A 23,008-nucleotide genomic window follows, 5' to 3' on the forward strand; every position below is an offset into this window, starting at 1 on the left:
CAAACAGCTTAATTCTGAAAGTCACCATCCAGTAACAGGCCATAATGGAATGTCTAATAGCATCATTTTTACACATCAACATTAAGCACTGAATCCTTAAGTCTATTCTTCCTTCAGTATAACTGGCTCAGGAGAAATTCTAAAGCACAAATTTTAATTTGCTTATTCTCAATTGCCCACTAGATTTCCAAACTGTGTTTAAATATTGAATATTCTGAACTGCAGGAAAAGTATTTGTAACATGTTTTTTTAAAAATGCCTTGAAGTTCAATACCAAATTATTGTTAATCCTATACTTTCATTAGAAAACTCACAACTGATGACAAAGACTTTCAGAAATAAGGATCAGAAATACACAAAAATATTTGAAAGCATTTATATATTTCTCCCTATTAGTGTTAGTTTATTGAAGTGTTATTTATTGTGTTTAGTTAACTCAAAACATACTTTATTTCAAATTTCTACTTTTTTGTGAGCAGGACACCTTTCTTGATTCACCTTATTTCTTAATTTATTACTAATTTTTCTGTGTAATATGGTATATCAACATGGTTAAGATGCACATTAAAAATTACTAAAATAAAAGCAAGAATAAAAAATCTGATGCAAAAATGAGACTTCCAGATTCTCAGCTACTCTATTGATCTCTCCAGCTCAGTGCACACATTCAGAACTTTTTTATATATTGAACTATATCTGAGCTTTGAAGCAAATGGAGCTGATTATCACTGTCTGTCACTTCCCCACTCTACCATTTACTTTATTGACTGTATTATCCATACTTCCAGAACAAGTCAGACAGAAAATCTTTCTCCATTAATAAAAACATTTTTTGTTGTTGTTTTTTATAAAATATTCGCGGTAGGAATGGGTAGTAGAGGATAAAACAACCCATAGTTGTCTGGTTTTGGTTTTAATGTTGGGTTTTAATGTTTTTTAATTGTTTTTTTGTTTTTTTCTTGCAAATGAGGTAGGAAAAGATGTGTTTCAAGAGAATCGCTATTTTCTTAACCTGAAAATGAGCAGGTTCTTTTTTTTCTTTCTCTCCATAGGCAGCTGAAAAACTATCACTTTTTTATCATTTTTTACTCTATTGTACAAAACTCTTTTCTTTCTTCCTATGCAAACTTTGAACTTCTTCAACATAAAATTCAGATTCAAAGGTTATTTTCTACTAGAAAATTTCCAGCAGTAATATTTCAATCATTTAAATGAATAGATTTCCTTCCTGCTCCCCACATTCTGTAAATTTAGGGGACATTTTTCATAATAATCAGAACTGAGAAATTTTGTTTTAAAGAAAGTGCAAAAAGTTCCTCATATTTGAAACAGTGGAACTACCAATTCAAAGAAGAAAAAAAATATTATTTCCTCAGAGCACGACCCACAGCTGACTGAATTAATGGAGTGTGTCATTAACTTCAGAGAATTTTATATGAGCCATCAGATTAGTGATTCTACAACACAAACACAAAACTCTGTGTTTTCAAAAGTCAGTGGAAATGCTCATATCTGAGCATCATAGTAGATCCATCATAATAGATCACAAAGAGCTCATCAGCAATGATGTAAACATTTTTTAATCTTCCCAAATATAGCAAAATATTACAACATTATGACAGTAAAATTGATGTTCTAAGAAATATTAATAAAATCACATTAATGAGTGCTAACTAGAATTTGGATTTCTGATCTAATTTACAAGTGTTTTGGCAGTGCTACATCACTTATCCTTCAATTGTAGCTTCTTATTACATTTGTATAAAACATAGAAATATTTTTATGTTATATTTTCTAGAGAAGTACTTCAAAGAGAGGTTTTACAGAATACTGTCACTGGACTTTGAGGAATTTTTTTTTCAAGTCTAGTTACCCATAATCTGGGGAAAAAAGAGACGTTTTCCAATCCATGAGTTAAAAATCTAAAATGCATTTATGGAAGACTTTCTATGTATAATGATGACACACATTGAGATATTAGTATCTTAGAATGTATATATCACATATGAACTACATGCACCCAAAAGACCAGGTCTTTTTATGAAACAATGATTTCTTAACACTAAAGTGTATTTTTAAAAATCTAGAAAAAATGGAGGAAGTTCTAGCAGAAAAAAAACCCCAACAATCCAAAACCCCAAACCCAGCAATTTCCCAAATTACTCTAACCTAATTACAGGGTTTGAGAGGTTAATGGTGGGGCATAGACTAGTATTTCCTGAACTGTACTGTGTACTTCTTTATAAAGCTGCATAGGAAGTGCTTTAGGAAATGTAATTTCTTTCTGAAGTGAAGCAGCACAGAAGTTTGAGTGTGTCTGCTCTCAAGCTAATGAGAACAACAATGTTAACTGAATGAGAAGGACTCAGATAGGAGAGTCCCCCAGCTCTTCCTACCCTGTTTTATATCCACAAAAAGCATTAAAAATGTCATTTAGAGATCCCAGTGTAAGCCCAGTAAGATGGTCAGGGCTTGAGGGTGAGTGTCTGTTCAAAGAAGAGAGGTAAAATGAACTGAGCTTGAAAAAAAAACACCTAATTACTGTCTTAAACTCTGAAATGAAGCAGTACTAGCAGACAGACAGACTCTTCCAAGGGATGCACAATGAAGGATAAAAAGCACAAGTTGCACAAGGGAAGAGAAGCACCTTTGACATGAGATCAGTGAATTCTCAGAACAGAACATACAGAGGGACTGTAAAATCTCCATCCTTAGAGATTTTCAAAATTCAACTGGGCAAGTTCTGTAGACACCTGACCTAACTGAGAAATTCGCCTAGCTTGAGGTCAAGGTGGGACTGTATGACCTCCACAGCACCTTTCCAACCTAATATTTTTGTGATTTGTGATGACTGAAGAGTTTAGATAGGAAGTGTTTTCAAAATATTTTACAGATATTAACATCTTGATGGATATACTGCAGTGCTGTGTAAGGAGTGAAAGATTAGGGACTTCAGCATTTAATGAAATTAAAGCTTTGATGTTCTATAACTGCAGAGTGTCTGAGATAAAAATACCCTCCAGAAAAGCCATTTGCTTTTTGACATATATGCATGTGTGTCTGTGTGTGTATCTCTTTGCACACATATGGAAAAATGCTACTTCTGTAACATTTTCAAAACTTCTTGTTTTCCATCATGATTTTTTGGGCCAAATGATGAATAAACAGGAAGAAAAGAGAAAATGTGTTCCTCTTCCTAGGTTATCATTCCTCAGACAAACAATGCTCAAACAGGCTGTAAGAACATAAGGACTCAGAGCAGCCTACACCACCACTGTCACATCACTTTTAGATGCCTAAAGAAATACCTGAAGGCATTACAATAAAATTATCTATATTACAGTGTGCCTGATGAAATGGGCAAAGGACAAACTCACTCATTCCATTCTATTCTTCCTAGAAGACCACAATATTTCTGCTGTTGGTTATAACTTAGGAATCATAAAAGAAGTATCAATATGATGTAAGTGATTAACTCAGACAGTAACCTTTCTAAAAAAAGACAGTAATTGCTTTTAACATCAACTCAGACAAGAAGCATAATTTTATTTCATTGTTGCCCCCTTACATTGTATATATATAGCAAAAACACAGCTATGAAGGAATTACAGAAAATATGTTCTACCAATTAATGAAGTAAATATTACCTCTAAACTATATTATGACTTCCTGAGTCTTATGTCATTATGTTTTAATAACGTTATGCAGCAGCTGAAAAAAACAATGAGCCAGTCTTAAAATAATCTTCCCTACATTAAACTTAAATTTTAGGTGGGTAACTCTCAATTTGATTCGCTTCATCCATCACCCTTCCTCACTATCTTTTCACCTCTGGCAACTGCTGACTGTCTAAATCAAGGAATTATCCAGATTTAGAGAAATCAAACCTGTTATACTTCTCATCCCACACACACACTAAAGAAATCCTCAGCATATAATCCTCCTTCAGACCTTTCTCCATACCAGTTATTAAATTTCAAACCCTGCCTTCATTCTTAGTTAAGGGTTGGCCCATTTAGCCTGTTTGGCCACAGTGCCCCAGGGAAAAGGCTTGCCAGGCAGTGCAAGAGCACCAGCACCCTCGATGCTTGAGCTGGATTTGGCACCAGCAAACAGCTTGCAAAGGGAGTAAGGTGAGATAATCAAAGCTGCATTTTGATAGGAACCACTTAGATTGGATGTGAGAGAGATTGTCAGAGAAAGACCAGCTGGGAAACAGAAGTAGGGTTTAGCAAGGAGATTAGTGGGAAGATATGGACAGATGGAGAATGTGAACAGAAACTGAACTAAGACCTGAATCCATGATGTACAAAAGGCATGAAGGTCTGAAGGAGAGCCGAAAGGCAGGCTTCCTCTGCAGTCTCACACCAAGGGAGAAATTTCAGGCTCTGCATCAAAATTTCACAGGGATTTCTAAGCCATATCTTGTGATAGACTAACCCCTGTACTTTGAGTTTCTGAAGAGTTGACTTAGGAGTGCAGCACTAACCACCCTGGCTACTGTTAATTCCTCTATCATATCTTCATTTTAAATGCAGGGACTGCAAGCACTTACCATGCCATTATGGATTCCACTCCCTGAGCTGAACATTGCAGCAAGTAAATCACTTTTTGACAGAGTTCAGCTCTTTCTTGGTAATACAACTGAAAATTATTTTGAGAAATTGAACTGAAAAGATAAGCACATATGAAAAACTGAAGTGAGCTTTGATAACTGTTTACAGGATAGCTTCTGAAATTCTGAATTGGCATCAGCAGAGCCAACCTTGTCCTATAAATAGGAAGTTTTTCTGCACTATGATTCCCATCTGTCAGCAGCCATTCATCTTAAAAACATGCTGAAGAGACCAGAAAATAGTGAAAAGACTTTTTATAAAGATATTTCAGTGAATTAAATGAGTGTTTTAAAATTAATATTTTTTATTATTTTTCTTTAATTGAGCTTTAACACTTTGAAAGCAATTTATAGACCTAAATTTAACTGAATAATAACTTTTTCTGTGCAAAATTGATAACAGGAAACTAGTACAAAATTAAGACATTCACTGTTTGAGAGGAAAAAAACCCCAGGAAATAAGAACTCAGAAGACTCAGAAGACAAGCTTTTTGAGTGACCATGGGATGAAAAGCAGCCTCAGTAATCTAGAACTTTGGTATAGTCATTTGAGAAATGAGTGGGGTTAATCTTATTTTAAAGTAAAACCATGTAATAAGTGGATTAACTACTGTACCCTTGAAATACTCCTACCTGCAGATTATAACAAGAATATACAGTGACCAGATCAGGTGGGATTTTTCACCACCAATATCAAATGCTAAACATTTTATTTCTAGTCCTTCATACCTTAGCTATGTTGTGCCAAGAACAAGGAAGTCAAGAAACTTCCAGGCTTCAGAAGAGAGATGGAAAGAGAAAAGTAAAATAGGGAGTAAATGCCACTTCAGCTAGGGAAAGGAAGGAACAGAACAGGGGACATTTAGGCCATTTGATTATGTCTGTCTCAGCTTCCCATCTTTTAAATGAATACTGCAACACTGCAGTCACTCATATTATAGAAGAGACCATAAATATATATCTGAGTGGTTTGCTTACTCAGCACTCTCTATCAATGCACAAATGCTGTAATTGATACAAATTGACAACAAAAATGTGCATGATATTGTGTAAGAAGAGCCATGAATACTAAGAGAAATTTGTAATTAATTTTAGAATTTAATTTTTAAAGATAATTCTATTACTCATAGTGCTCAAGATATTCTTGGCTTGGAAAGGAAATCAGTCATATAGGCTATCTATCCCTTTATGTTAATCCAATATTCAGATGCAACACAGTTTCACTAAAATATATCAGTTCTAAGGCATCTGTGCTATTGCAGTTATAAAGTTCATATTTACTAAATATCCCAGGCCACAGATTGAGATAATCCATCCTGTGCCTCTACTGGATGTTAAGAGTAATTAATATTTGTCCTATTTAAAATAATGTTTAACACAATAAAAAGACATCTTGTCCAGATTAGTCTTCTTCCTACATCCTCACAGCCAGATCCTTCAGACATCTAACCAACATTGTCTAAATCTTTTATTCTTTCTCTTATGCTCAACTTTGAACATCTCAGCCTCTAACTCTTCAGTGGTACTGAACTGCATTTAGCATTAAAGCTGAAGTCTCACCAGCCACTGAGCAGGGTAGAAAAACTGCAACATGTATCCTACACCATTTGCCAATATTTTCCAAAAACACCACTAACTTTCATGCAAGAAATTGATATTTTAAAGTCATGTTAAGTCTGAACAGTTGCTACTACACTGGACCATTTTCACTGCTGCTATTGCCTAATCAGCAATAGTCCTGTTTTGTTTCTTGTTTTGTTTACTTCTGTACCTCCAGTGTCTGTATCATTATTGAAATTTTGGAACATTGCTCTGAATTGCAATTCGGCTTTCAAAAGTAATTGTGTTTCCCATATCAATCTAAAAATGCTATATGAGTCATTTCTTCACACTTTAAATTGCAATTGAGTTATTAAAGAGTAAAACCTAGAACAAGATACTGTTTGATATACTTAAAACTGCTTTCTTGTTTGACAGTGGCCATATTGACCTAAGATATTAACTTTCAGCTGGCAGATAGAAAGAAAACTTCAATTTAAAAATCCCCATTGAAAAAAAAATATAGCTTAGCAGTAATTTTCTGTTGGAGTAAGAAGTGCAGCAGAAGGGACAACTTTTTAAATATTTAATAATTAAATTTGATCTTGAAGCAATAATATGCAAAGCCATATGTCTACCTTAACAAATTATTTTTAATATGGAATCACTGTCTCAGAAAAGCAATGCCTGATTAGAAGGATACTGAGGATCAGGTCCAAAGTAAAGCTAGTTCTAACACAGGCAAGCCTTATTAATTTAAAAAGCAAGAAACAAGCAAACAAACAAACTGTTAGATGTTGTTAGCACACATTGCATTTTGAAACACAAGAGGATCTGGTCTAGCCAGTGCTTCTGCAGATAAGAAGAAAATGTTCAGAGATCTGTTATGAATTTATGAAGCTATAATAATTCTGTGAAGAGTATTACAACACAAACACAGCTAGCTCAAAGATTACTGGGCTACCTTCACATCATCCTTTCATTATTTTTATTTTTTGGGGTGACTATATGGGGTATATCTAGCTCAGAAAATACTTTTCATATTTTTCCTAAGAGAATAATGCAGAGTTTTGAAATTTTTAGTATCTCATATGCTAAAAATAAGTTAGGAATTATTACAAATAAACTAGCCTTCTTCAGTACAAAACTCAGTAGAAAGCTCTGTCCTAAGTGTAAACAAAGCCTCAAAGAAGCTCAAATCCCCATAGGAAAAAACCAGTCCAAATCAATGACTGTTTCTTTTAGACAAAATCACAGCACAGCAGATAATTTACATCATCTAATCTGATCTACTGTTCAGTTTTTATTGCACCAAACAACTTCCTAATAAAGCACTGACAGCACTTTCTTTCTAACAAAGATTTTATAGACATTGTTCTTCTGCTCTTTTAGAGAATGTACATTTATTTTACCAGTATAGCTTTCAGAGCTTCAGTCAAAGATGCTTATAAAACTGTGGGCAGAATAAAATGCAGAAAGCCAGAATTATCAGGAGAACATGTGAAAGAAATTTTTATTTCAGTCAGAAAATTCTACTGGTAGAACTTTTACCCACCAATTCATGCTAACTACAGTAATCAGAGGCTTGAGAGGAGATGAAGATCTGAAGCAAAACAGAGCTGAAGTAGGTCAAAATTTGCTCATGGGTACATGCCCCTCTGTCTGTCTTCTGTGTCTGCTTGGTTCCACTGTATAAATTTCCACTGTATAAATTTATACCCAGTATTTATTACTTTAAAACAAGGAATGTGACATTTACCTATTTCCTCACCAAATATTACCAGTATTCTTAAAACAGACAACTATGGTAACTAAGTAAGGCAGAAATGAATATAAAGACACCATTGTTCCTCTATTTTTCTTTGTCTTTATGGAAGATAAAAGACTGAGGGATGGGATTCATGGCCAGGGATGGTTTTCTTAATGTCTATGTAAGAGCTGACTTGAGAGGAAGATGGATAAGCTGAAAGCAGGTGAGAAAAGGCCCAAGTGACATAAAATCAAGTCTCTTTGTCAACTTTGCCATAAATCTCATCCTTTATAAAGATTGTTAAGGAAAAAGAGTGAACACTTTAATAATTTTCTATTATGGATGAATGTCCCTTGGTTGAATAGAGAAAGTGTGAAACCAATGAATACAAATGTATTAGGCAGAAAAGACTGACCCAGTTAAATATGCTCTAAAAAATAATGTTAATATGACATGTTGCCCAAATGTAGGGTATTCTGTCTCTTTGGAAGACCTGACACATGGAAAAAGATGCTTCACTTCAGTCACACAAATGTTATTCCAAAGAATTTAAAATAGTTCACAGGAAACCGGAGTTCGAAATATTAATAGGATTCTAAATTGTAAGTAATTCAGACCACTGGTGGAAAAAATAATCTGAAATCTAGCTAAAACATGTGGTTAAAGGAAAAGATAGATAAGTCCTATTTCATTATTTATACAAGGATAAGATTTTGAGAATTGTTTCTAAATGTGACAGAGATTTTCTTTGTAACTCAGTTTCCAGCAAATTTGAAGCACACAAAAAATCCTCGTGTGACAATATTCAAGCACAAAAGGAAATTGGAAGGGAACATCTACACCTTCTCTGATTGTTAACCTGAATTCAGCCTCAAGTTTTCCCATCCATAAGCAATGAACCAGCATTATTCATCCTAGTGACTTAGCCTGTTGCTAAGTGTATTAACACACCATCAGACATTCCTGCATGTTCAGTTCACAAAGTGCATGAAAGTCATATGAATTATGCAAATCAGACTTCTCCCACATCTTTAGGACTGGTTTATGCACACTCAAAATAAAAGTTCAGTTGCCACCAGTCTCGAGAATTTTCATTAAACCACAGCTCAGTGATGTCACTTAGAAGCAAAGGTAAAAAACCTTTTCACTTTAAATTTAGAAATTACTTAAGATGTTTCCTTACTCAACACTCATCTGTATTGAAATCCAAATAGAAGCTGTTTCTGCAAAAGGTAATTCCTCCTTTATATGAAGTACAGTTTTTTACAGAAATCAAAATGTCATTCCCTTTTTCTGGGCTGAACCACAGAAATAAAATTAAAAATTAGTCACTGAATCAAGCCTTGTGAAGTACAACGATGTGACCTATGTCTCAGATCAAAAATCACTTCTGAATATTTCACAGTAACTAAAAAATTATAACAAAGTACCAACTTCTTTTGGCTGGAATTATGCTCAGATAACAAGAAACCAAGGGAAACACCTATGTCTTGAGCTTCAACAGTAGAAGAATTATGTTATCTGACATTCTGACATGACATTAAGAAATGAATCTACTTCCTACTTCTGAGGAACCTAAGCAAATAAAAATATTCACCTTCAAACAGAGTAATTATCCCTACCTTTTTCTCTTTATTCACTGTCCAGGGAGAACACTTCTTTCTAAACTACAAATCTGTTGATCAGCTTAGTCCTGGATAAACAAGCAAAACATCATGGATATGATTGATGGAATGTCTTAATTCTACTGAGAACAGCTACCTTATTTTCCTTTTTCAGTGCTCAGGTGTACAGCATGTCTGACACTGTAAAGGTCAGTTGTGGCTGTCCCAACTCCCTGGAAATATTTAAGGCCAGGTGGGATGGGGATGGGAACAACCTGGTGTAGTGAAAGGTGTCCCTGGTGGCAGGGGAAGTTGGAACTAGATTAATTTTAAAGTTCCTTCCAACACATGTCATTCTGTGATTCTGTGAAATCATGAAGTATTAACCTTCTAGTTTTAAATTTGAAAAATCCAGAATACCACATATTATGTCAATAAAGCCCTCTAAAATAAATTCCACACGTAAAATCAGTACAATTCTGCTCTTAATATAGCAATAGAAGAAATCTTGCATTTCTTATGTGTCTTAAATAAAGACATTTTGGGGGGATTTTGCATGAAATAGTTAGCTGGTTTTTTACTACATTATGGAGACTTGATTTATTTTTGCCTTACAAGTATGGTAAATCACACCAGATAAGAATGACAAGAAAAGTCTCTCTTCATAAACATATTGATAGGATTTACTCTAAGTGTTAAAGCTGAAATGTACAGTTTCTACCCAAAAGCTGACAGGCTGTTGACAGATGTGTCTTTGCATTAGTTTCACGAATGCAAACAATTCTGCTGAGTCTGTGCACTGCTTAGCTCTAGATGTTTTATGTGTGTGACAGGTCATGTGCAAGATCCTTTGCAATTTGCCTCACTTTAGCTGAACAGACATTTTGCATCCAAAGGCAAAAGGAAGACAATTCGCACCCTTGATTACACACATGCAATCTGTACAGGTGCCAAAGATGACTGTGACTGGCATGTAACTTGATTCTGTGGAGCACTGGTGTAAAGCTGTTTCTTTTTCATATTAGACAGGTACTCACAATTTTTTTGTTGCTGCTGAATGGAGCAGATTCTACTCTTCACCTCCAGATTCTATTGACAGTTCCTGGTGCTCTTATGGAATCACTCCTATGGCTACTCACTGTACTGAACCCCACCATGCTGGACTACTCAACAGTCAACAAAATCAGTGCTGGGGAACTCACTGCTGCAGGGAGAGCAAGGGGCACAAAGCTCACAGAACAGCAACATTGGGCATCTTTGCAAAATGTCAACTCCAATGGGTGGCTTTCACAACCTTTTTCTGTGCTGAAAAGATACAATTCCTAACTTTTTCTTGACACGGCTATCTATATTTGATTACTAATATGTACCACAAATGGACAGCACATAAGAACTACAAAAGGGGATATAGTGGCAAGCAATACTTTGGATTAATAGGAAGTCCCCATTTATATTCTTTCTAGTGTTCACATAGAGACAATGACTGTGACAGAAAAGCAAGTGCAATTACAATGCAACCACACAGCTTGTTGTCAAAAATTTTTATGTGCCACCAATGAAAGTAATGTTACCTGGATTTTCTCATTATGGGATTAGCTACCAGGTTACTTTCCAGCCCTTCACTAATACTAGATTAGATAAAATGTTGCAACAATTTCCTTTACAAGCTGCATTAAAGAAGAAAATTATATTTAAAGCAACAGTTCTAAGACATAGAGAGATAATTTAAACATCTTAGTCATAGTCTCCATATCTTACCCTGAAATGTTGTTAAAAAACCATTTTCCATTGGAAGAAGTGTATGACTGATGAAAGGGCACTGTCTGAAGGACAAGTTATCATTTAATAGTAAATCTTAGAAAGAGATAAGTTTTATTCTTACTCTTCTAGTCCCACCAATTGTGTAAGGATCAACTTTTTCTCCTAAATTGTCATGAAAAAAAGCATCAGTGAATCATATACATGAATACATGAACACCCTTTCCACCTGCAATGTTTATGAATGCAGATGAAGACATAACTCTGATTCATGAACTATTAAAAAAAGTGATGGGATATTCATTCATGCAAAAAGTACTCATATACACATTCCATTTCCTTAAGGTAGTGAAAGATCAATCTTTCATTTCCATTTTATTCTTTTATGTTCAACTCTAGTAACTTCTCTTTTCAGAGTTAGCGGTTTTGTAAGTTCTTCTGTACTGAACTTCACTCTTTTGAATGACATAACTGTCCCCTTCTACCTTTCCATTTTTTTTTTTTTAACTAGGAAATTAGGAACTCTGCAGTCAGGAGACAGAAAAGTGCACACAGGGAGCTAACAAAGACTTTAGCTGTTGTGGGCAATGTACATATACAGAATGAATAAAAAATAGTCCCAGAGCCAAAAATATTTCAAAGTTAAGGCAGCATCTTACTATCACAATTAGAAGGATAGTCCAAAAGTGATCCTGTATTTAAACTTAATCATAACAACATTGTGTGGCTCTAACAACCACGATCTACATTTGAAAAAATATCAACAAGGTTTACACTTTGCTGATGACACTGTGTGCATGCTTTCATGGAACTTTTGAATATGATAAAATGTACAAAATAAATCACTGCCCAGTCTTTACCGTGCTTCAAGATGATACAGACTTAAACCCATGGTATAAACAAATGGACATGCTGGAGGAAATATTGTAAGTCTTATGGAAATTAGACAATTTAGATTTTGTACTGTAGAACTCTCCTTCATAATAACTGGACAGATTAATTGAGAACTGAAACTGATATAGAAACTGCAAAAGCAATTTATGCCGCTATTTCCAGATGGTGATTAAGTGAGTTGGTCACATTCTTCAAGGATCACTGTAAATATTTTCTTTCTTGTTGGGCATGTGCCTTTCCGTCCTTTAAATTTTATGTACCTGATCTCAGCATAAGCCAACAGAACTCAGACACATAATGAACAAAATCCTATCAGAAAGTATAAGAAACTTAATGCTTAACATAATATTAATGCTGAAGTTAGCCATCATGGTCATGGGAAGTTTACAGAGAAGCTTCCTCACCCTCTGCTGCATGGCCAAGTTAGTGCAGTCCACTTTATATCCATGGAAGTTTTTTACATTTCCTGGAACTTGAATATTTGCACCACACCTTCCATAAAAATGTCCCACTCCTTTATTTAGGTTGCAACCACTTTGAGACGAGCTATTAGCTGCCCATTAGTGAAAACCATATAGCATATTGCTATTTTGGTTCAAGGCAAAACTGTAGGGAACATGTTGGTACAAAAAGAAAAAATGGTGTACAACCTCTTTGCTTTCAGGTCTCATTAAAGAATAATGTATATGTTGCAACTCTACTGTAAAGACCCCTAAACAATGATTTATTTATAGAATTCATCATCCATCATAGAAGGATAAAATTTATATCAAATATATATGTACCTGTGAAATAAGTGAACTGAATATCTGTTCTCAGAAATAGTTTTACTATACTTTTACAATTACATAATATTTTACAATATTATACCAACTCTCCAATATTAAGTAGAACTCAACACTTTCTTACAATCCATGAGCACTTCAAGATGAAGCTTTAGTGCTCATGCTAATTTCCCTCACTGTGCTTATCATTCATTAGTGAATGATGTTTATATAAAGTGCCAATGCCATAACTATGGCTTTCCCTTCAAACTTCCAAGTACTTTTTCCAAGCAGTAACAGCATGGGAAGCATTTAATACTGCACAAATACATGAGGCTGCAAGAACTACTCATATTGGGAGCCTTGGAGGGTACAACTAGATAATGTTGCATTTGAAAGCCACCACAAATTATCAAACAGAGAGAACAAATCCTCTTTATCCGATCCATTCTGCACTAATCACTTGTATTCACAGATAAATGAACATGAAAGATAAATATTGCTGAATGGTAACTCTTCCAGTTTTCAGAAAAGATACTAAAACATCAGTTGACAGAAGGGAATGGTGTCAGATAAAAGGAAAGCCAAGAACATATCATATTATAAAGGTACTCTTTTTTGTCAAATATATAATATTATAAAGATTGATATTCATAAATATCAATCTGATTCCCAAATACGAAAGCAAGTAAGCAATAAAATGAAATTTTTTTTATTCTATTGATGTCAGCCTTCTCTGACCCCTATAAGAAACAACCCTCAAAACTTGCATAACTTCCTGATAATCCTCCTTATCCAAAACAAACAAGAATGGATTTTTAATATGAGACCTTTTGGTCTGGGAAAGATAAGAGATGTACGCACCGGGACACAAGATTATCCCCAGGATCACAAATGGCTAAGAAACCTCATGAGTTTCAAAAAGGACAGCTAACTAAGGCAATTATAAATCTGGTGTTATCTGCCTCCAAAAAGGCACATGCAGCAATTTCAGGGTAAATGCTTGAAACTAGAGACTGTGTGTGCCACAAGAGCTGGATGCTGGAGGATTAGAAAGAAAGTGTTTTCAGTTTTCTGATGCATTGTCAGTAACTCCCAAACTGGCAATGAATTGCCATATAAAACACAAAGTGTTGTGTTCCTTCCTAAATATTCGTAGGATTGAAATATGGGCTTCTCTGTTTCCTGGCAAAGCAGTGAAGGAAATAACCATTGCTTTAGACAGCTGATATTCCTCTGGACTTTTCAGCAAGGTGTGAAAAAGACTACATGCACAAGTATTGGAAATGAGTGTGTCTGTCCTCATGCTGTACTGATAGCTGTAAAATTGCATATTATATATTTTAAAAAATAAAAGCAAGCAAATACTTCTTACCATAAAACCCTCAGTGTACTGAAACTGAGCTCTGGAACTGTCTTCTGCTGTGGGACTCAGGGGCTTAGGATCAGACATAGAGCGTTGCATCATCTTTGCTGCCTTTGGGCTTGATGGAGGAACCTTGGCCATGTCAGCATGCAGCATCTTCTGAGGGCTGATGTCATCAGTCATGGGTTTCTCATAAGGTACAAATGCTGACTCTATAACTTTGCTTGGTGAAACGGGTGAAATGGGTGAATAGAGAACTTTGGGAGATTTGGGAGGGGAAGGGACTACCTGCAATGTGGAGTCTGGGCGAAGGTGGGATGAGTATCCTATCTCTAATGGTGTTGGGCGTTTTTTATCTTTCTGAGGAGATGAAGCTGACAGATATTGGGAACTTTGAGTGTCTGATGCTGTCTCTGTTTGACATCCCAGACTTTCTCCTTTATATGTCTTTTCTGGAGCTGAAATATGTTTTATGATCTCAACCTTAGCATCCCATCGAGCCCTGATTGAAGGTGTTCTTATGGTCCCTACAGGTTCTGTTTGCACAGAAATCTCTGCCACTGTCTGAACTGCAATACTAGATACCTTGGAGAATGGTTTAGCTTTGTCTGCCTCAGTGGTGCTCTCGTTGTATTTGCCTAGTCGAGGCTTCCTTCTGGATCTGCTGGAAAGATCCCATTCATCTTGATCTTCATCATCTGTCTGAACACTTGTATCAACACTCTTCTTAGCTCTCCGTCTCCTGTTGGTGTAACCTCTGTCTGCTCCATCTTCATCATCAGTTTGTACTCCACTGTCCACTATTTTTTTGAAACACCGGGGCTCTCCTTCCAGGGTCTCCTCAAGCTCCTCGTAGGGACCACGTAATTTTGGCATAGAACTTCTCTTTTTCAATTGCTTCTCCTCTCTAACATCAATATCCTTAAGAGACATTTCTGAAACTGAGCTTAGGATTCCAGACCTGGGTATGTATTGGGTAATGCCATCAGACTGAACTGTATACCAAGCTTGACTTTGTGGAATTTCAATACCCAGCACTCCTGAAGCTGTAGTAGTTGTATCATCAGTAGGCCAAAATTGGCCATTTTCTGTGCTTGCATACTGTCCTTCCAAAAGTGTTTGATCTGCGGTAGCTTGTGGTGAGCCATTTCCTGCAGGATCATAACCAAACTGATATATTTGACGAAGCTTTTGCTCCTCTAACTGTTGGTGGAGCTGCTGTTGAAGTTGTTGGAATTGTTCAAGCTGCAACTGCTGCTGGGCTAATGTTTCCTGTCTCATCATAAACTGAGCTTGTCGTTCCTCCTCCTGTTGAAACAAGAGATGGTGTTTCATGGATTGCAACTCCTCAAGCTTTTTTTGCACCATAAACTTTTCTTGTTCCCTAAATCTTTGAATTTCCTGACGTTCCCATTCCAGCTCTTCTGCAAAGCGCTGCTGTTTAATTTTCTCAAGCTCAAGAAGTTCCCGCTCCAAATCAAGCTGCTGCTGTTTGCCTTCTTCAGGGGCAATGAGAAGGGCAACTTCATCATCAATTACATCTGTATAAACTTCAGATGCTGTAGTTAAAGCAGGTATCAAGCTGGCTGGCTCGGTGGTAATGGTTTCTATAGAATGAGGTGGTAACCCTGCCTCCATACCCACGGCAGTAATTGCTTTATCTTTTTCAGCTGCCACAGTTGTTAAGAAACTATATGATCTTGGGAGTGGTTGAGTCTGTTGCAAAGTTGATAAAGAGGGCACTGAGTCAATTGTTTGGAGAGTTGGTAGATCTCTGACACTTGTACTGAAAATCGAACCGGGTTGTGTGGTGATGGCAAATGTGGATGGGATTGGAGTTGCTACTGAAGAATAAACAACACCATTGGATGATCTTAAAACACTTCCAACGCCAAACTGGGAACCCACAGAAGACACCATTCTTGCTTGGGAATACTGTGGTGTACTGAGCCCGAGGCCAGAAAGCTGCCGAGTCTCTGGATATGGACCTGTAGTCTTGCTTGAGTAATCCATAACCTCACCTGAAATTACAGGGCAAAGTTACAGTCCAGTCCCACAAAAGAATGCTGCTTTGCGGATTCTGAAAGTCATCCCATCTTGATGAAATAAATGGGAAGGGGAAACCGCATGCAAATCTTCAGCTTAATGATCTACTTTAGATGTGAAGGAAACAGCATTTCTGAACATGCAGGCACATGCAGGCACCTCTGTGCAAACACATACGTAAAATGAAGAAATGAAAAACACGTGTAATCCGGAATAATTTGTCACACTGTCCAAAAGAAAACAAAACAACAGAAGGAGGGGAAAAACAATAAAAAAATTATCCTGAAATGAGATGAGGAACATCGAAATTATATTTCAAAGAAAGATCTGCCGCTGTGTCATACTGACCTGTAGTTACTCTTCCAGAAGTAAGATCTACTGCTGTATCAGTTGCCCCAACTCGATAATCAAAACTATTCTTGCTTCTGTATGCAAACAGTCCAGCTTCTGATAAATTTGTGTCAGACATAGATGGTTTCATACCTCCAATTCCTCGGTAGCCATATGACCCTGAACGATCATACTGATAATGGTCATCTCTGTAGCCAAAGCGATCTTCAGGAAGGGTAGTAGAAGGCTGCTGTGCTGTACAGCTCCTTCCAAATGGCAATTTATAAACCATATCACAGCAGACAGCTCTTCTCCCTGCAGTCAGATCTACAGGCTTTTCATCATCTTCTATTACTGTTGTTATCATACCTGAAGTAGTTTCATCCATTGTTACTACTGCTCTGTGGGATTTTGCAGTGCTAAGGTCAACTGCTCCACTCTCTGCTGGCTCCTGAGAAGTGGAGAGATCAGTCCAACCATTTGTAACACCAACAGGTGGTACAGTAACAGGCTTTGTAGTAGCCCATGTCACTGCCTGTGTTGAAGTACCTAGTGATAAATTTATGGGCACTTCATCTCTACCTACAGGAAAGGCCTGGCTGCCTGCTACTCTGAATGCAGGCTCAAAATGTTTTGCTGTTGTTAGTTGAAGAGGCGTTGTCATTGCATGTCCCAGATCCACAAGGCTGTCTGTGCTGGTGGTGTAGCTCACAGTGGCAGTGCAGGTCACTATAGTCACAGTCTCAGTGACCACAGGCAGAGAAGTCTCAGCAACACACGCAGTGCTAAGATTTATTATGGATGGCTGGACAGTACTTACTGGCCGTCCACCTGTGTCACTAGCTGGCATTTGCCTTCTTACATCCATGGAAACAGCAGAGAGATCCATACAGCTGTCTCTCATTTCAATGTCCATCTTAGTCAAAGTGCGAAGATCTATGACATCGCCCAAAGGATGGAATCTTCCATTCTCCCTGTATCTGGGCTGGTCTACAATATGTAGTGGCTCTGGAGGTATGGTAATAGCAACACTGCCTAAACCATAACCAGGCACTGGACCCTTGATCACAGACACTGTGGTCTTGGTTATGTCTGTTGTTACCACTTCTGATTTTGAACTAGGTATTTTTTCAAAAGTTGCTTGTGTTGTCACAGGAATAGCTTGCAGTGCACCTGAAATATACATACTCTGACCTGCCATACTTTGAATATCCATAGTTTTCATGGATGTGGTAAAAACTGGTTGCATAGGTTGGGGAATTTGTTCTTTAGAAGGTGCTTCTAAAGGCCAGCTGGTAACAGCCTGGCTAGTTATAGCTTCAGTGGGAGTTCCAGGCTCAGATGGCAATGTGATGACAACATAGGTTTCCTGTGAGGGTTTTGTCAACCTTGGTGAAGATTTATTAGAGTGTGGAGACAAAGGGGATGTGGGAGATGGTATTTTGTATTCAGCTGTGGATACCAAATTCAGAGTCATACTTGAAGTCAATGCCAAGCTTACTGGTTTGGGCTGTGTTTCTGCTGGCTTATGAACAGCTATTGGGAGTGGAGGAACTGCTGGTTTAGGAGCAATTGGAGGTTTAGTTGCTTCAGGGGGCCTGTGACTGAAAACAAGCCCTGCTGGGATGGAGGATGGTTTGGGTGGTACAGGAGGTGGTGTTGGGGTGTATGGTTTTGTGATAGGTACCACATGATCCTTTAATACAGCAGTGGACTCTAGTGTTGGAACACTTGTGACTGAAGGTACCATTGAGGGAGCTGCTGCTGCTGGAGCCTTAATCTGTGACTTCTTTTTGGGATAAATGGCTGGCTTGGGTAAAATAGGTGGTGGTGGTAATGGTGGTGGAGGAGGTGGTGGAGGAGGAGGAGGTGGGGGTGGAGAAGGATGTGCAGAAGAATCCAAAGAAGAGCTTCTTAAAAGAGAGAATACTTTGGCTGAAACAGCAGGAGCTGAGGAAGGCACAGAGACCATGCTAGTCTTACTTACAACACTGGGAGGGAGTACAGAAGATGTTTCTGATGCAGGCTCTGTAACTGGTACTGGTGCTATACATACAGGTGGTTGCTCAGATGCAGCGTTAGTCAAATCAATCCTTGTCATATCAACACCCAATTCTTTGTGTGGCTCTTCATGGTGAATTTTGACACTGCCAGCCTCTACTGTGCTTATAATTTTTCTAGCTGCTTCCTTCTCTGCTTTGGAGGTATCAAAGGTAATGGTATCAGCTGCATATTCCTTGGTTTTTGTAACTGTAGTTGCCACTACTAAAGGTACAGTTTCAGGCAAACAAACTGCAGTTTGCTCCACACTCTCTGCATCTGATTCAAGAGATGGTTTTTTAGTGGCTCCAGCAATAGATTCATAAGGCATGCTCACTTCAGAGTACTCTTTTGCAGATGTTAAGGGAACCTGTGTTACTATCCTGACACCTTCAGAATCTGCTGGCTTACTTACACCTTCTGCTGCACCTACAAAACCTGTGGTTGTGCTATCTATAGGTGAGGAACTATCTGTGGTAGAAACTGAAGATGTAGATGATGTTAAGGAAGCTGTATCAGAAGGTAAAACTGATGCAGCACCTTCTGATGTCTCAGAGTATGTCAATATTGATGTTTCATGAGAAATTATTTCTTGGATTTCTCTGGCATAATCTGTCAAGTATTCATCTTCAATTTCCTCTGCTGTGAAATGCTGTGTTATTTTAACATCTGGAATAGAAAGTGTTGTGCTACTGACAGGTGATACATCTGAGATTGCTGAAGTAGTGCTTGATGTTAAAGAAGTACTATCCACTATTTCTCCACCACCAGATACCTTTGTATCAGATGTGGGAATGAAATCTGAAGATGGTTGTGTTGGACTAGACCCTGGGGTTAGCTGCATTTTCTGTCTTTTCATAAGTTCTTCATAAGCAGCTTCTGCATCTAACAAATGCTTTTCCTCAATGGTGGAAGTTACTGTGCTGTCTAATACAACTATTTCATGACTTTCTGGGATAATGTAAGAACTAGAAACAATATCTTCTTGAGGCACAAGAGTATGTAAAGTCTCAACACTATAGTAGTCTTTCTCTAGATCACTAATTTTCTGTGGTTCATCATAGACCTGTTCTGAAGCTCTTGGCTTTTTCTCTTTTCCTCTCTGTTGTATATATTCACTGCTCTCATCTTGTCTCATAACAAGATTAGTATCAATAGTTCCATTGTAAGTATCCTCTACTAAAGATTCATAAATATAATCCTCTATTAGCATTCCACCATATAAAGACTCTTTTTCAAATACTTCATCTTTTTCATTTGACATTTGAAAAGATTTGGACTTATGCATCATCTCCTCATATACCTCTTCGGCACTTTTCAGTGTCTTTTGACCAGTCTCTTCTTTGGGGAGTCCAGTTGGTTGCTCATCTGTTGGTGAATATAGAGAGACGGCAGTAGACAATTTGTAAACTTTTTGCACTTCTATTATTTTTTCTGGGCTGATTTCAAAACCTTCAGGTTCTGACTCAATGCTGGGTGAATATTCAGAACAAGACGATCTGTGCAGCTCTTCCATTTCTGCAGCCTGTCGTAATTCTTCTGTAGGAGATGCATCTTCAATGGGAGAAAGATTACTTGGTGGAGTTTTTGGACGTTCCCTTCTTCTCTGGGCTCTCAGTTCATCCTTGTCCTTTTTAGATTTTTTGCTCGAACTTTTTCTTTGTTGCTGTTCCAGTTCACGTTGTTTCTCTTGTTCTTTTAGCAGCTCTTCCTCTTCCCGTAGTTCTTCTTCTTCTGAAGAATCTTCGATAGTGGGAAGAAGAGGACCATGTGTCCGATGCCTTGCTTTGCGCTGTTGTTTGCTCTCCCCTCCCAGTTTTTTGTGACTAGGACTACTGTCACTGTCTTCATCAAGTGATGACACTGAAGTAGGAGATGTACCTGGTGTGAAACTAGAAGCATGTAAACTAGAAGATCCTTCTCCTCTAGATCTATCTTCTGGTGAATCTGTAAGACTCTCCATCTCTAGCTCAGGCTCTTCATCAAAATATAAAATACCTTTCTGTTGTTCAGATACTTCAGCATATTTGCTTGTTATTGTACTGTTTAGTTCTATTGTTTTGAAACGTCGAAGGCCTCCTCCCCCAGAAACTGCAAGTTCTTCACTGTCTTGACTTTTACTTTCCCTGTATTTTGGCTCTGGGCTTTCATCAAAAGTCTCATCATCATCATCGTGCCATGAATGTCTTCTTCCTGCATCCTCATCATAGCCTGCACTACTTTTCCGTGCCATTCTTCTGTGTTTTCCAGCTGTTCCTTTGGCTTTGCTTTTCACTTCTTCTTTCTTTTGGCTTTCAGCTGCACTGATCTCTTTGAGTTGATTTCTAATGAATTCATCATCTTCAGAACCTGAAGCATCTTCATCAGCACTCATCTCTATAATCTGTTTTCTAATGAAGTCTTCCTCATCACCTGATCCCTGACTGTCATCTCGTTTGTACTCATCACTGCTTGAAGAACCAACACTAGTTCTTCTTTTTCTCCTTGGAACAGGTGAGTTTTCACTCTCACTGCTGTCTTCCACAGAGTCATAGCGTTGTTGCCTTCTGGCTGATATGTCATCTCCTTCACGTTCTTCCTTGTAGTCTGCCTGGGAGGAAGCAGTTCCTTTGCTCTCTTCTACACCGGTTCCTTCACCTTCTTTGCTAGCTCTTAAGTCTTCCTCATCTGAACTATAAGATTCTGGAGTGACGGGCAAAGGCTTGGGTTTAAGTTGATCTTTTGTCTGTTCACCGTATGTCTCAGAAAGCTCTTTGCCTTTTGAAGATTTTTCATCAGAAAGAGTGCTTGCCTGAGCTTCTAAAATTGAGAGTACAGTACTTTCCAATTTAGCTAGATCTGAGGGGCTTGGTGGACTTTCTTGTGAGATAGTGTCTTTTTTATTAGATTCCTTGAGTAAATCCTTTTCATCAATGGGGATATGACTTGGAATTTCACCAAGTGAACTTGATATCCCATCAGAAGAATACCCGGTGTCGCTCAGACCTTGAGGACTTTTCTGTTGCTGAGAGCTTGATGTGTCTGATTTTTCATCCTCCTTTTCCTAAAAAAATAAATACATAACGCGTGTGTATATATTTATATAGAAATTCTTAATGCCTCCTGGCAACTAAAAAATGTGGTTTTTTTTCTAAAGGATGAGTTCATGCCTCAGATGAAGACTGAACACTAATTTTGCTATTCAAAGCTATTAGAAAAATACAAAAGCGTTTCTCAAATTTTGTTTTTTTTTCATTGACTCTAACTAGGCTTTGCATGGTTGTCCACACTGGCAACTGATTTTACTAGTTTCACGATGAACTTATATCTTTCAGTATATAATTTAATTGTTTTAAGAACACTTACTAATGATAACCTGCCATTTGATCATATCTGCATGGGACAAGTTGCCTAAGGGTTTATTTATTTGAAGATTTTATTTGCTATATTTCGAAGGTGTCTACATGGGTTTTGATGCAAAGTAATATAGCTTGACAAATGTCTGCAGAATTTCTAGAGTGTGCTCCTTTCTTTGCCCATTCAATATTTTATAATTGTCTAAAACTATATCAATCTTCTCAAATTTTGCACTCACGGTTGAATTTCGTTGATTGAAGTATTACACACTGAGACATGCAACAGAATACAAGGAGTACTGAAGCATGATTTAATGACATTTGGAATGTTCCCACATATTGGAATGATCCCTGCAGCTGGGTACTGTACAAATATTTTTTGAGTACCTCATAAAAAAGAAGTTTCTTGGTAGTGCAGAGTAAACTGCAGTAAACTGTGTAATTGTGGGGAGGAATGCACAATAGCCAGACATTGATCAAAGGATGGAAACAAGGCAGGCATTCCTGAGTGTGTCAGAACCAACGTTTTCCCTCTCATCCCTAATTAAACATCCTCAATCATCCTACCTTCCAGATCCTTCTACCTCATTCTGACTGACAAGCATCTTTATCTTCTTCTATAAATAACAAAAATACTAAAAATATCCTGCAGCAAGTATTTCTGCACCAGTTTCACTCCTGCTTCTCACAGCTGTGAAACACTCTGCACCTAGTGAAAGTACATTGTTCTGCTAAAACACAGTTCACTCTCCAAAGTACAGCTCTACTCTGGACTGACAATTTTAGGAAGTTGTCTCCACATCCACTGGCAATTTAAGATCAAAGTCTCACGATTTTAATAATGTGATGTGATATTTATTTTTGTTTGGGCTGTCAATAATAGAAGTAGATAGTATCTAACAGCTTTGCTAATCTAAGTCAGGGATTTCTAAGGTATAGAAAATCATTTATTTAAAGGTTTAATTTA

The 23,008-nt window shown here is 37.3% G+C and overlaps 1 protein-coding gene across 1 annotated transcript in view; it reads right to left on the reverse strand.

Annotated features, from left to right (window-relative positions):
• LOC306801488 (protein piccolo-like) overlaps nt 1–23,008 on the reverse strand; it is a 253,000-nt gene that overhangs the window by 91,997 nt on the left and 137,995 nt on the right. Inside the window, exons 5-6 of the mRNA XM_079304606.1 lie at nt 16,685–21,749; nt 14,300–16,311 (exon numbers count right to left, since the gene is read on the reverse strand). Of these exons, the coding sequence (XP_079160732.1) occupies nt 14,300–16,311; nt 16,685–21,749 (7,077 nt within the window). The remainder of the gene's footprint in view (nt 1–14,299; nt 16,312–16,684; nt 21,750–23,008) is intronic.

This window comes from Erithacus rubecula (genome assembly GCF_903797595.1).
Source record: "Erithacus rubecula genome assembly, chromosome: 4".
Lineage (NCBI taxonomy): Eukaryota > Metazoa > Chordata > Aves > Passeriformes > Muscicapidae > Erithacus > Erithacus rubecula.